Here is a 15231-nt window from a genome sequence, read left to right as displayed (position 1 = left end):
ATCATAGTTTAAAGAGTAAGTTTTTTTTTACCAGCATGATATAAAGTAAACTTATTTTAAAACGTCAATTGTAAAATTAACGTATTTTTAGTAAACAGACTTTGAAGATTAAACATCCACATTCAATTAAAATTAAATCCCATATAGATGGCGAGTCGTGAAGGTGGCAAGAAGAAGCCTCTCAAGGCGCCCAAAAAGGAGGCCAAGGAGTTGGACGAACAGGATGTGGCCCACAAGCAGAAGCAGAAGGAGCAACAAAAGGCTCTCGAGGCGGCCAAGCAGAAGGTGACACAAAAGTCCAGTAAAAAGGGCGGCAAGTGAGATGTCCTGCGAAATGTCCTGCCGGAAGTTGTTTACACTGTCTGCCAATATATACGCACACTCTGTCTAAAGTCAATGATAAATGTTTTGGTTCATCTCGTCTGCTGCAATAAATTGAGTTATGATTCCTTTTTCATTCTTGAATGATGATTAATTGCCTGTGGTCAGCCAATCGGTTCGCTTAAAAAGCCATCACAAAAATGTGACATTCAGTCTATCCCCAAGCGCAGCATTCAGGGTTAGTCCTTGTGCAAAAAAAAAGGAACAACCGGACACGGGAATTGAGCGCAGCAAATGTGGTAAATTGGAATTTTATGCGTTTTTTATGTTAATCAAAAACGAACCTAATGGACATTGCGCCTGATGTGCGACTGTCAGAATGGGACATGTGGTTAGTTTATTGCATTAATCCCACCTTGATGGAAGGCGATGTAGTTAAAACGTTAAAGAATAGCTTGGAAAGCATAAACAAAAAGAGGCACGCTCTCCAGAGCGTAAAAATAGAATAGCTTAAAGCTTTGGTAATTATGTGCGCTCAAAGCTTAGGCTTGATGATAAATTTAAGAATATGTTAAAGAAAGTAAAGATAAAGATATAAGAATATAAAAATATAGAAATTCTAATTATTTACTGGATTTTCATATCTTTTGTATATATATTTATATTTACTTTCTTTTACATATTCTTCAATTTTTATTTTTCCTATTATTTACTGGATTTCTATATCTCTTGTATAAATATTAATCTGTACTTTTTTTTATTTTCTATTTATCAGTTTTTCTTTAAGTTTAAGCTCGTATAATTATCAAAGCTTTAAGCTTTATAGCGTTATAATAGACCCAACCCATATCATAAGACCAATTTTGTTTATCATCATATTTAATATTTAAGCCTTTGATGGAATTTGTTTATACAAAATTTAATTACACATTATAGCTAAAAATTTGATAGACTCGTTTTAAATATAATACATACAATATATTAGATTTATCCTTCATTTTTTTTTCATAGAGGCGAAAACAGAAATCACAAAACCAAAAACTTTAGCAAAACTCTTAGAGGTATTTTATTTTCTCATTACTTTATTTTACTTGTATTGTGTAGTAAAATTAATTTAATTAACTCTCTTCTGAGGGGAAAAGTAGAAATGTGCTTTGTGTTTTTGAAGTTGTACAAAAAGAATCGAGTTTTTGGGTTTGGTTTTTGTTTTGTTTTTGTTTTTTTAATGCTTGATCGTTATCGTAATCGTAATCGTAGGTGTAATCTAGAAGAGGAAGCATTTGATATGTTGTAAAAATGTGTGTTGTTAATTATAATAAGTATATGCCCATAGTTATTAGGTAATTATTAAGAAATGTACAATACAATTAATTTAAATAATTAATAACAATTAGCATAAGAATTAGAATTATGGGAATAAGCATTTGATTTTTTTGTTTGTTGCTTTTTCGGTTTTGATTTACGAGTGCTTTAAAGTTAATGCTAAAGTTAATTTATTTAATTAATCTCATTATAGTTTATAGTTATAATTATATATTATTATATAATGTGGTTGCTTTTTTTTATGTTCTTGTTGTTGTTGTTGGCACACTATCCAAGTCTTATGCAAGAGTATATTAATTTACTTTAATTTAATTTAATTAGTTAATTGCAATTATGCCGAGTATTTTAAATAGAATTTCAATGGGTTTGAGTTTTTTTTGTATTTGTTTTCCTTCGCTTCTCTTCTTATGTTTCATGTACAAGCTTACAAATTATTTAACAACATTGAATGTTTTAACATTTTGCATTTAGCCAAAAAATGGTATATAAAAATTACTAAACAATTTTATAGAATTTTCTTTTTTTCCTTTTTTTTTGCTGTTTTCTTTTTAAATTAAGCTTTAAATTAGGTTTGAAAAAGTGAGTGATATTTACAATCGAACGCTAGATGGCGCTAGCTTGGCTGCCGCACCCGCCGTTAAATGGCGTTAACTTGTCTGCCACACCTGCCGTTAGATGGCGCTAATTGCTCTTGCGTGCGCTGAAGAACATTCGAGCAACTTTGCCAAGAGCGCCCACAAAGTCCCAACGCTCCTGATGCTGATGTTGATGCTGACAATCGGGCAGCTGTTGGCCCGATGACTCATCCAGAGCCTAGGAGGGTGTGGAGTACCAGCCGCTGGCGGGGCTGCCCTTGTGATACAGATGGAAGCTCGAGTGCGGTGCAAAGTACTGCGGCTGATCCAGATTGCTGTAGGTGACGCCGCCCTCCGTTGTCGTTGTGGCATGTCCCGCATGCGGATGCATTGCCGCCGTATACGCCTGTGGCTTCAATGGCAACGTTGTCGCCGAGGAGGCATCCACCGGAGTGGCATATTGACCCCTCAGTGGATCAGCATAGTCGTAGCCACCGTTGACCACGAGAGCAGCCGAGGGAGGCGCCTTGGCGGAGTTGTTGCTATCGCGTGGCGACACTGAGCTGGGCGGCGTCATGGCGTTGTGGTAGTCAATGGAGCTGTGATAGCCACCGTAGGTGGACACCAGATTGGTGAACGCATCCGAGAGATTAGCGCCCTTCTGACTTCCAGGACGTGCCACCGACGGCGCCGCTGCCGCCGAATGCAGTTGCAGATATTGATTCTCATACGAGGATTCACTGCCCGGTGGCGTCGGCAGCGGTCCGCCCTGCTGCTCCCCATAGAACACGCCCACTCCGGTGGGCGTTTGTCTGGCCGTAGCCCGGATGACGCTCTCGCGATTCACGGCGTGCAGCTGGCGGAGCAACGCTGTGGCCGGCATGTGCGGTGGCTGCTGATACGGAGCACCTATCCACTGAATGGTGCTGCTCTTCTCGTTGGGATCATGCTGCTGCTGCTGTTGTTGTTGTTGTTGCTGCTGCTGTTGCTGCTTGAGCAGCGCATCCGCACTGAAGTCTGTGTTGGGCTGGTTGCTGTTGTTGTTGTTGGTTGTGGGTGAAGGCAGATGCTTGGACATGGCATGTTCCAGATCCTTGACAGCCGAGTCCGCAGCTCCAGCTGTCGGCTGTTCGTCCACAATCGAAGGCAGGCGACTCCTTGGCTGCTGCACTGCATCTCGCTGCTCGAGTGCTGGCAACTTGCTCAACGGTTGCTGCTCCGCCTGCTGTTGTTGTTGCTGCTGTTGCTCCGCTTGCTCCTCCGCCTGCTGTGCCGCCTTGCTCTTCCGCTTGCGCTTCGTTGTGCCGCCCGTGGTGGGCGTGGGCGTCGGCACGGGCGTGGCCACTGTGGCGGGCAGCACGCCATCGACCTCCACGCCCAGTGGCGTCGGACTGTCCTTGATCAGCGCCAAACTATTCAGACTTCCATGCGCCGTCGTCGCATTGCGTCCCCGACCGCGTTGCGTGTGTCCCTCGGGATCGGTCTTAGGGGAACCGAGTCCCAGCTTCATATCCCCAGCACTGAGATGCGTATTGCCATCAACATTGGCATCGCCTCCAGGTGAACCGCTGCTCTTATCATTGCCCAATCCCTCTTCGTGCTTAATGCTGTCCACACTCGGCTCCAGCTGACAACAGTCTAGTATAAGGTTCTCGTTCTCCCGATTGCTGAAGGAATTAGTAGAGGATTAATTACTGTTTAAGTGATCAGTTATCCATCGAGTCTTACCTGATTACATAGTTAACGCAAATGATATTCTGCTCATCGGCATTCTTGGTGCTGCAAACGACTGTGGCGCAAGTTTGAAGCCAAGTGTAACCGCCGTTCTTGTTCATCAGTCGATAATAGCCAGTCAGCACTTGACCCTTTTCGATCACTAAAAGAATTAAAGGATATCAAAATTAAAATCAAAGTAAAGATTGTAAAAGAGGCATTACTTATAGAGATTTATAAGATATATAAGCTAATGTTGATCAATATTTCGAACTCTTCTTTCTGTATGAAAATCGATTTACTCAATAGAAATATTGATCATTCCTAAGCCAACTATAGGTCATATCCAACTAATCTAGTCAATTCTGATTTTTTTTTTTTTAAGTATTTTATCATTTTTCATAAAGCAAGTTGGGTAAAGACATTATCACCTTTTAAGTAACATAAGTTAACTAAAAATTTGGCTTTTTATAATGAAAGTTAATTTTCTAGCGATCATTCCCATGGCAACTATAAGATATACTTGCTAAATTTACTAGATTCTGACATATATTGTTCCCACATAAGTAATACGCATCTCTACCAAGTTTCACTAAGATAGCTTCAGAAATGAGTGTTTAACTGGAGTAAAAACAGATGGACAGACGGGCAGACGTATAAATATATCTATGGGCAGGCGGAATGCGATTGCTTTATAAAATGACTTGCAAAATTGATAGCAGCAATATTATCACTTTTTGGGTAATAAAAGTAAGCTTAAAATTTAAGCTTTTCCCAAAGAAATTTGACCTTCTAGCGATCATTCCTATGTTATCTATAAGATATAATTGTTAAATCTCCTTGATTTCAACATATATAGTGCTTACAAAAATAATAAACATCTCTGCCAAGTTTCACTCAGATAGCTTCAGTAATAAGTGCTTAACTGGCGTAGAAACAAATGGACGGACAGGCAGACGTATATCTATGGAATATTAAAAGGCTTTGCAAAGTTGCTACTTACAATCTGTGTGACTCTTGCGCAGGCGATTGGCATCCTCAGCGTGGCAGAGCGAATACATGCTCTTGTTGACGAGATCCTCGGGTGAATAGTCTAGCAAATCCGAAACTCTGTAAAGCAGAAAGTAGAATGAATAAAGATCGTTGAGGAATAGCTTTACTCTCTCTTGACTTACCTTGGTTCGCAGTGCGCAACGCGCAGATCAAAGTTGACGCGGGTGACAAACATGTCGCACTCGAGGCGAATCTCATGGACTGAGGGCGGCGGCAGCGCAATGGCCAAAGCGACCATGCCCAGAAGGGGCGGCTGCGATTTGCGGGTGTGCGAGAAAGTGTACTGAGGACGCAGCTTGCAGAGCAGCAGCACAACCTGCAAAGGGAACAAGAAGAAAAGCTTGCGATTTAGCACAAATGCAAACGATCAAGTGGAAAAGAGAAAGAAATAAGAGCTTAAGAGCTAGGATAAATGGCGGCTATCAAGCAGCTTTTGTCAGCTTACAGAGAGGTGGTTGCAATTAGCTTTGTAAGTGCACTCTTAGTTATAGCAGCCAGCTTAAAGACAGCTTAGCTGCAGTTGAGATTTAAAGCTTTGGAAAGCTTTCTCTCACTCGGGAAACTGACAAAAGCGCTGTCTGCTGGCAGCTGATGTTAAATGATGAACATGAAGTTGATAATGATGATTGACGATTGCTGATAATGAAGCGAGGCTGCAGTTGATGATGAAGTTGGCCTTAAATTCAAAAAGCTTGGACCCTTTGCGCCTGAGAGAGTCGTGAGTGTGTCTGAGTGCCGTGTTCATATTCGATACTGATCAATCTAAAATCAGTTTTATTTGCATTGCCTTACGATACTTGGGATCAAACTGAATATGGCCGAAATTGTTCAAAATAAAAGACTGCGTTTTCTTTTTTCTTTCTTCTTTTTTTTTGGCGGGGGCAGCTGCTCCCCAAATTTGATAAAAATGATAAATTTTTGTTTGCCTTGCATTTGCATTTGTCGTACTGATTTCAATTGATACGTACCGAATAGTTTGAGGCCGGGTTCTTAACATTTTTACCATTGTTATTGTTACCGTTGCAATTGCTCGTTGCATCGCTGGCCTGTAGATAAGCAGTGGATGGGATGGTAATACGTATACGTAATAAAAGCACAATTATCGCTTACTGACTGAATTCAACCAAAACAGAACAGGTTAGTTTAGTCTAACGCCCCGACGAGCTAACAAAATGTCAACAAGGTTAGCAGCACTACAAACTCAAAAATCGAAATGATAACAAATGATAACAAAAACAAAAAAAACATAGAACACAAAAAAAAAAAAGAATAAAAAGTAAAACCGTGCGTGGATCTACGATAAACGTCGCATTATTACACTACACTACATGGCACCGTTAAGAGCTTACAAACTGAGTGAGTGGGGAAATACTATGTAAAGAAGGAAGGAAGGAAGGAAGGATAAACGAAACTCACCCGATAGCCAGAGGATTTAAAGTGACAGCCACGTTTCGTTAGCGTCGATTTCATGCGCACACAGAAGCTGCGATCATAGCCTTTGTAGCCGCTGGTGGAAGCCTGCGTCATCGAGGCAGCAACTGTAAAAAGGTATTGAAAAGTTAGTTTAAAGATTCTATTGGAATATTCGTGGAGTGATGAAGTCTTGGGCAACTGCCTGATCGTAGGTTGACTAAAGATCAGTTTAGGTTTAGAGACGGAACAACAACTCGGACTCGACTCACCATCAGGATTGTTCGTACCGTGTGTGCCACTCCCATCATCGGAGGCGCCCGATGTGGGCGATGCCAAGCCTGCTGCACCGCTGCCGCTGCTGCCACCGCCACCGCCTCCTCCTCCGCCCCCGCCGCTGGTTAAACTCAAACCCAGCTGCTCGGCGATTTCCGCATGATCCGCCTGATGGATGTAGTCGAATATGCTGCTGCCGGTCATCTCCACCTGCGACAGTCCCAGATAGATGGACACCGTTTCCGATATGTACAGGAAGCGACCATCCGCTGCCACAGCCAAAGCGAAGCCATCCAGCGACTGAAAGTAAAATAAATTCCATTTTTAAACAGACATTTGCATAAAGAGCCCAAACATGGCTGCAACTCGCTATCTCTCCCTCTCTCTTCTTTGCCTCTCTTCTTCTGCTTCTTCTTCTTCTTCTGCTTACCTGTAGTATGTGGGTGCCCTGATGTTGCTCGAACAAATCAACGGCGGGACTGCGACGAATGGCTGCACCTGGAAATGAGCACAAAACGAATGCTGATGAGTGTTGGGCAAACAACAGAGAAATATTCTTGTGAACACAAACTGAATGAATTTATGTGGCTTGGCCGCATTTTAAATACTCTGTCATTAAGTAAGTAAGTAAGTAAGTAACTAAGTAAGTAATTGTGTAAATATGTAATATGTAATGTAAATGTGTAAATACGTATTGTGTATTATGAATATACTTTTTATTTCTAGGATAAATATTCTAAAAATGAAAATATTATATTATATTTCATTCAATATTATGAATAATCTTATAAATACAAGTAAACTAACTTCAATTAAGAATATTATTGTAAATATTGCTAGATGAGGATGTTTATGATCTTACTACTATTAAAAATTATGCTTATAAAAACTGTCATTAAATAAAAGAAAGCTTCCAGATTTGTACGTAGATATTTGTTGTATTTTTTGCTAACTAAGTTAGTTCATGGTATTAAGATTTATGCTTATAAGAATTCGTCTAAAATAAGATACAACTTTTTTTTTATATTTTTGGTGAATATGTAATGCATTGCAATGTTTGGTATGCAAGTTTATGGTGTGATCATTATAATGATCAGCTATAGCTATAGAATTGGGCCTCATGTTGAGAACTGACAACCTGTCAACTTTAACAAAACCATAAACAAATAAATGAAATAATATAACCACACTGAAAATATTGAAATAGGTAAGATATTTATCTAAAATAATAACATAAGATAACTCTAATTAAAATATTAATATTCTTTCTTATAAATGCATTAAACTTTTGAGGAGTGCAATTGCAATTCAGGAAGGTATTGCAATCTTGGAATTTATAAAAAAAAATTTGTAAAGAGATATCGAAAAATTTGAACTTTTATATTTAAGATTTAAGCATTATGTATTTTATAGAAACTGAAGAGTATTTAGTTTTTGTATCAAACTAGCTTTTTTTTTAATAAAATAGTTACTTACTAATTTGAGATTTTAAGTAAATTTAAAAAAGAAAATTCCAATAGCTAATTCTAAGCTTTTAAGCATAATAATAATATTTCAATAGAATAGAAAATGAAGAGTTTTTTGTGAAACCATATCAAAGATTTTTCTAAAATAAAATAGTCAATTCAATATGTTTAATATTATATTCTCATCAGTTGTTAAAACCTTCCACAAATTTGAGCAATAAATCTTGACACTTGCCCAGCTGTTTTTGTGTTCGTAACTCGCCAGCAAACAATCAAGCTGATGCGCATCCTTGCAGCTTCATTAGCTAGTCATGGATGCCCAATGGCCTCTGACCAGTGGCCGCAATGTTGTTATTGCTGGGCGGAAAGTCATAAATGATGGCGAGGATAAAATGCGAAGAACCGCAGTGTCATAGAGAGTCATAAAGCTGAAGACTGAGTTCAATATTTTCTCAGCTGATGCCCATTTGAGAATATTTATTTAATTCAATTATTGAATTTTACGATTATAACCAGAGTGAGAGCAGGGGAAAGTAAGGGAGGGAGTAAAGGAAGCAACCCTGAGCTAGCTGCTGACCAACTTCAGGTCATAATTCGCACAAGTGCAAATCGCTTTAGTCTCGTTCGACGCCTCCTCCTCATGCCCTCCTCATGCCCTTCTCTTGTTCCATTGCGAGTGGCAAATCCCCAGCGATTTCAATGCCTGCTAAGTTGGCAAACAGTTTCCGCTTCCGCTGACCATATGTGTTGCCCATGTGGGAGGGGTTTCTCTCTCTCTCTCTCTCTCTCTCTCACTCTTTAATGACCTTCGGAGCTGCCCCCTTTCTTGGTTTCAAATATATATATGTATATATATTTGATATTTTTTTTTGCTGGCTTAATATTTTTTTTTTTTGTGTGGCTGTGGGTCAAATTGAAGTGCTTTTTATTGCCCGCAGCTTGTTGCTGCCTTTTTTTGGGTTTAGTTTCGCATAATAATCCAATTCAGTGGAAGCCAATCCCCCGTTTCTCTTCTTCTTCTTCGGCGCCTCCCCCATTGCCATAACGCCCCATTGATTTTGGATTATTTTTTAGTGCCTTGTCTACCTTTTTGGCCTCTGCCAGCTGCCATTCAATAGCTTCTCTTGCCAGACTATGGCACTATATACATATATATATATATATATAATACCCCAAGTGGTAGCCCTGGTCATGCTTTTGGCTGTTGCCTTCACTTCACTTGCTTCACTTGGAATGCTTTTGACGTGACAATAACTTGCTGTTGCTGTTGTTGTTGCTGTTGCTGTTGACGTGGCCAACGATGCACGATCCATGACGCGACAATCGCTGACAACGCTGCCTGCCACCTTAAGTTGCCTTCCACAAACATTTGGCACTTTTCACTGGCAAACACTTTGCTTGGGTTTTCCATGTTTAGTCTTAAAGGTAAAGTTGCAAAAGTTAACTTAAAAATATAGCGACAACGGAAAATGGGCAAGAAACTGTTATTGGCTTTTTGAATTTCAGTTTTTAAAGAGTTTGGCATAAATGATATGATTAATTTTGGATTTTAGAAAAACAATTATATAAAACACTTCAAATATTAACAGAATTTGAGGAGTCTCAAAAGTATTTCACATTGAAGAGTCTCAGAAATATTTCACATATATAGTATGTACTTGTAATGAAAAATATGGATCAGATCAACAATATTTTTAATATTTGATATATCTTAAACAATTCCTCTACTGATTTTAAAGAGATAACAATCAGAAAAGCATTTAATTGAAAATACTTTTCTGATAAATATAGTTTTTAAATTTGAACTAGTTTTAAACTAAATTAGAGTTAATATAAACATTTGAACAAACTTTCTACAGAATTTTAAAATTCGATTTTTTTTATATTCTTTGAGCTATACCGAAATATAAATTTTTTTGCAAAGACTATTTAAATATGCATTATATATCTTTTCAAAAGTAGAGTTTTTCTTTGATATCTATAGGAATTAATGCGATAGATAGTAGCCTACATATATTTATATTTTATTTATATATTTAAATAAAGTATTAAATACTACATTTAATTTACAGAAAAGAGAGTGCTGGCTGCTCGACTCGAAAATAAAATAAGTCTTTGAGTATTCCTTATTTTTTATGTTCGTTCTTTTAACATCAATAAGATCTATATGTCATTCATTCTATCTATGAAAAAAAGTGTTTGATTGTTTGAAATGTAATGCCATTTTGTTGTTTTGATATGAGTAAATTTAAAATTTGTTTGTATTTTGCCATATTTTATGAAATATTGTTGACTCTGAACTTAAAATAGAATCTTAACCTTTAGTTACTTCTGTTCCGAGAGATAGCTACAGTATTTAAGGTAAATCTTAACTTTATGTTACAAAAAAATTAATAAGATAAATCCCAACTTTTAATTACATTAGGATTAAATTTCTTTCGAAAAATAGTTATCTACACTGCATATCTTCCCACTAAACAACTTTGTATCACATCATCGTGAACTGTTAATTTCCTGGACAAATTGTGAAAGCTGTTGACCATTTGCGATTGTCAGCGACTTTAATCGATAGCTACCGAAATGGGTTAATCGTAGAACCGCATTTAGTTAAACTTAATGGGCTCTACGTCTGAAATTGGCTGCGTTAGCTGGCCAACTGTCTACCTGGCTAACTATTTGTGTGGCCCCTTTGATTGGCCTTCTGAAATTCCACAATGGCAGCCACTCGCATGACACAGCAACAGCCAAAGCAACGACAGCGACAACTACAGCCAAAAAAAACTACAAAGTAAATAAATAAATGAATGACAACAATAACAATTGCGACTATGACAATAAAAATGCTCCAGTGACGTGAGCAAAACCAACAACAACAACAAAAATTAAAAAACAAAATACAAAATAAAAAAAATGGCTGCGCATGCGCGACAAATAAAATAAATTACGCTTAATAGCGATATTTTATGCAAATCGGCAACTCGAGGCCCCCATCGTCATGGCTTACGTCCCTACCTCCTCCCCTCCCCATCACCCTTCTCTTCTCCTCCTCCTACACCTTCTCGTCAGTCCTAAAGCCCAAAACAAAATAATACCAATAAATTGCTGGCCGCTTGTCAACTTGGCTTAAACAGTTTTTAAGGTGCGCGCGCATATTTTTTGTATTTTGTATTTTGTATTTTTCATTTTTGTTTTTTATTTTGGCATAGAAAAGTTGACAAATTTTGATTTCACTGAAGGCATCCGAAAAGTAAAGCTCCCCGCTTATTGAATGTGTTTCCTGCTTTCGGTTTTATTGCTCATTCTTTGCTGTTCACTTTGCTCCCCGCTTCGCCAATGGCTTCCAATATGGCTGCCTCACCTACGCACACTACTGTACTACGTATAATATATGATAAGTACAGTCGTCAATGCAAATTAGCTCGGAAATTTCACTGCACTTACAATTTTGGCCTCACTTCGCTGCGCAAACTTGATAAGACAGCCAACTTATTCACTTGGCAACAGAGACAATAACTTTTTTGTGTACTTTTGTGTAGAAGGAAGAGGCATTAGATCATGAATATTGTGAATGAAAAGAGAATTGAGGTATTCCAAAATTGAGGAAAGAAGACTAACAAATAATATAATAATATATATTAACAGTAATATAATATTTCATATTTATATTTGACTATAACAAACCTATTTCTATTACTAGTTTTCATATTATTAATTGATTTCAAAGAGAAGTTAAAAATGAGATCATATATCTGTGACTATATCATCGAAACTATTTCAAGTTGTTGAAGCATTTTTAAGTAAAATTAAAATCAATCTGTCAATCTTAAGGCAAGCTAAGAATCAGCAAAAATTGATAAATACTAAAATAAGCTAAATTTACTTATATTTCAAACTGATTTCAACTTGAATCTATAAAACTTGTAATTCATCAAAAATATATAAAAAGAGCGAAGTATATTTAATAAATTTTAAGTTTAGAACAAACATTCATAAAAATAGAAATAACTATTGACATTGGTAAAACAATTAAATAACTTTATGCGTATTTTGTATGGTATAACTCACTTGAATTTCTTTATAATTATATTGAAACCGAAAAATGTATTTAAAACTTAATTGGAGAATGAAGTATGCTTTAATACTCTATGCTCTATGCTCTATGTTTAAGGATAATTGTATTATTAATAACTTCTTAAGGTATCGATCTTATGTTCAAACCGAAAAATTATTTAAAACCTAATTGGAAAAAGAAGAATCAATTATTGATCTTTAATTTAAAGATGATTACATAATTAATACCTTTTTAAGGTAACGATCTTATGTTCAAACGGAAAAATTGACTTAAGACTTAATTGGAAAATTATGTATAAACTATTGAACCTCATTTTAAAGATAATTTTGTATATTATTAATACCTTCTTAAGGTATCGATCTATTGATTTTATAAGTATCACTTTTACTAAAAGTTAATTTATGAAAAGTTAGTTTTATGTTCTTATATTATTTTATCCTTCTTTTATATTTCTATAATATATTTGTAAATTTGTTAATTTATTTCTATAAATTGGTAAGTAAAGAGGAAAATTATATGTAAGCTTATCCCTCTTCAATTTTAAGTTATAACTTATTTAAACTACTAATTTATCTAATTTCTTAGATTATTTATTTGAAAATGAAGAATATAATTTCGTTACTTACTTTTGAGTTTACTGCTGCTGGAAGCCTCGCGGGTCCATGGCGGATCTCCGTGACCGGAGAAGTCTCTCAATTTCAAATAGCTTATGGTCAGTCTTATAATGGAAGCCTTGTCCAGCTGGCTGGTGATGGCTGCCGGCAAGGGCAGCATCTTGGCCAGCTCATAGAACTCATAGTTCTCCTTGCCACGTCGCGAGCGTGCAGCATCTCGTGACTTTTCCTTGCGCAGTTCAAGAATGCTGCAAGAAGAAGAAGCGAAGAGAGGCAAACAAATGGACACATTAGCAACAATTTGTGGCAATAAATATTGATATAAGCTGTAAGTAGACACTGACGAATGGCCGAAGAGGATCCTACAAAGTTCCCTCTCTCTTTCCCCCCTTCTCTATCTTCCTCTTTCTCTCCCTCGCTTTGTCAACTCTCACCTGTCGTGCTGACGAGCTGTCAGCGTAGACAATTTGGCAATTTGTTTGACTGTTGCCCCATCCGCTATGCTTCATTGTGATGAAATGGTGTCAGTCCAAACAAATTGCCGCACATTTGTCAGTCTTTCAACAGTCAGTGGAACGAGGGCGAACCCTAGACTCGAGTCTCTATCTCTCTCTTTCTGTCTTTGCTATGACAATATTGTTCTCACAGTCAAGTTGACGATCGGTTCTAGCCACCAGCTAAAGAAAAATTGCCTCATTTTCAATGCGCTACAGATTTTCCATTGTCCATTTAGTTGCCAGTTGATATTTGTATTATTGTCTCCGAACAGACTTTGTATCTTTCTCAATTCCCTTACAAACTTGCATTACAGATGCCGACTCTCAGATACTCTGATTTCGATCTCAGACTTGAGGTCGCGGTCTGCGTTTTTATTTCCCTTTAATGCACAGACTTTTCATTCAACAAAACTGTTGCTGCAACAAGCCACAAAAGGCCAAAAACACCGCCAAGTCTCTTTTAGCTTGGAGTCAGTTCGTCTGCTATCTGATCACAAGCATCTGGCCATCATCTTCGCCAGAAACTTGTGTTTTAAGCGTTCATAATTTAAGTTTGTTGTCATCTTCAGTTGTCGTCGGCTTTTTCGTCCGCTCAGTTCTTGTTTTCGTTGTTTTTCCCCATTTCATTTTGTTAATTTTACGTTTCGTTATTGTAGTGAAATTTATAAGTGCTCTACAATGTTGGAAGCACATTGATTTTGTAGCAAGTTGTGTGTTTTTTTAATGCACTTTCCAATTTTTGTTCAAAGAAGTTGAACTTGGAAGTTTTCTTTACATATTCCTATCTTATCAATTATTGTTTAAAGAAGTTGAACCAAGAAGTTTTTCTAAAATATTCCTTGTAACTAAAGTAACTTTTTAGTTGAGTATTAAATTTATTATAACTTGGGAAAGTATACAAAATTTTAAATGCAGAAATGAGTTATTAAGTATTAAATTTGTTATAACTTGGATAACTTGTGAAAGTATCACAAATTTTAAACACAGGAAAGGTTATTGATATATTTTTAATAGAAACTACAGAAATACTTTAGTCCTATAAAGAAAATAAATAGAAATACTTTGAATATTTATGACTATATAATTAATTTCTAAGAATCACTCTGATGAAATTAAGCTGTTACTTATTTACATTTTCGTTCTACAGAGTATTGCATATTTACTTAAAGTAAATTCTAAAATATAAATTTCCCATCTCCCAAAAATTTCCCTTAACTGTATGTTGAGATTTCCCATCAGCTTGAAGCCGCTGCCTACGCAAATTTGCAGAGTATTAAGGCTGCTCCCATGCCCTAAGTGATCTTTGCGTTGGCTTGGCAACATTTTGTGGGCTTTTAAATTTATTTTTATGTCTGTGGGGCATCTGTAAATGTGCTCATCACAAGCGTCGAGCCTCGTTTTGTGTAACTTTATTTGAGTCGCGGCGGCTTCTGCGCGCTCAACGCATTTCTGGTGGGGATTACTCGAGAGCTGCTGCTGCTGCTTGGGCTGCTCATCTCTGATGCTTATCTGAGACTACGTCGTTGGGTTATAAAAATATTTTGGATAATTAAAATGAAACCGGCGTAAAGAGCGCGACTTGAAACCCGTACAACATGCGTCTGCCACGGGCCAAGCCAGTTTTTGGTCTTTTTTGTGTGTTTTTTTGTTATTATTGTGTTGTTTGCCTTTACTTCTTTACAAGCTAAGACTCCACTTGCTTTCCGAATAACAAATTTTTAATTAGTTTGTTTAAATCTGAGCTGAGTGTGTGTTGCCCATGAAATTATGAAGTACCTGGCTCTGGTTTCCACATAAAAATGCCTGGTTCAAAGAACCTATGGAAATGTGCGTGGAAACTGTTAGAACCCAAACGAATCTACACTTTGTAGATAGACGCATAGCAATTTGCCAAATAATTCGCTACACGTT

The 15231-nt window shown here is 37.2% G+C and overlaps 2 protein-coding genes across 9 annotated transcripts in view; one reads left to right on the top strand and one right to left on the bottom strand.

Moving 5' to 3' along the window:
- Window positions 1-45: 45 nt before the first annotated feature.
- On the top strand, window positions 46-465 carry LOC133841997 (translation machinery-associated protein 7 homolog). Its single transcript, XM_062274881.1, has one exon. It carries the CDS (start codon window positions 148-150, stop codon window positions 319-321), a length of 174 nt encoding a protein of 57 aa, XP_062130865.1. The 5' UTR covers window positions 46-147; the 3' UTR covers window positions 322-465.
- Window positions 466-1892: 1427 nt separating this feature from the next.
- The window catches only part of LOC133842142 (protein trachealess), a 39381-nt gene continuing 26042 nt past the window's right edge, over window positions 1893-15231 (bottom strand). For 3 of the 8 annotated variants that reach the window (XM_062275111.1, XM_062275114.1, XM_062275115.1), the window contains 9 exons: window positions 12836-13071; window positions 7102-7169; window positions 6668-6971; window positions 6402-6523; window positions 5954-6031; window positions 5108-5301; window positions 4936-5042; window positions 3948-4095; window positions 1893-3886 (listed from right to left, as the gene is read on the bottom strand). In XM_062275111.1, the coding sequence (XP_062131095.1) occupies window positions 2458-3886; window positions 3948-4095; window positions 4936-5042; window positions 5108-5301; window positions 5954-6031; window positions 6402-6523; window positions 6668-6971; window positions 7102-7169; window positions 12836-13071 (2686 nt within the window). In that variant the 3' untranslated portion in view covers window positions 1893-2457. The remainder of the gene's footprint in view (window positions 3887-3947; window positions 4096-4935; window positions 5043-5107; window positions 5302-5953; window positions 6032-6401; window positions 6524-6667; window positions 6972-7101; window positions 7170-12835; window positions 13072-15231) is intronic. The other 5 variants (XM_062275112.1, XM_062275116.1, XM_062275113.1 and 2 more) reach the window with 3 other exon arrangements.

The sequence above is a fragment of the Drosophila sulfurigaster genome, chromosome 3 (genome assembly GCF_023558435.1).
Source record: "Drosophila sulfurigaster albostrigata strain 15112-1811.04 chromosome 3, ASM2355843v2, whole genome shotgun sequence".
NCBI lineage: Eukaryota > Metazoa > Arthropoda > Insecta > Diptera > Drosophilidae > Drosophila > Drosophila sulfurigaster.
Note: the sequence above shows the minus strand (reverse complement) of the source record. Positions and strands in the feature narration are given on the sequence as shown.

Coding starts and splice junctions, on each gene's coding strand:
- LOC133841997 (XM_062274881.1), top strand. CDS start 148: ATGGCGAGTCGTGAAGGTGGCAAGAAGAAGCCTCTCAAGGCGCCCAAA.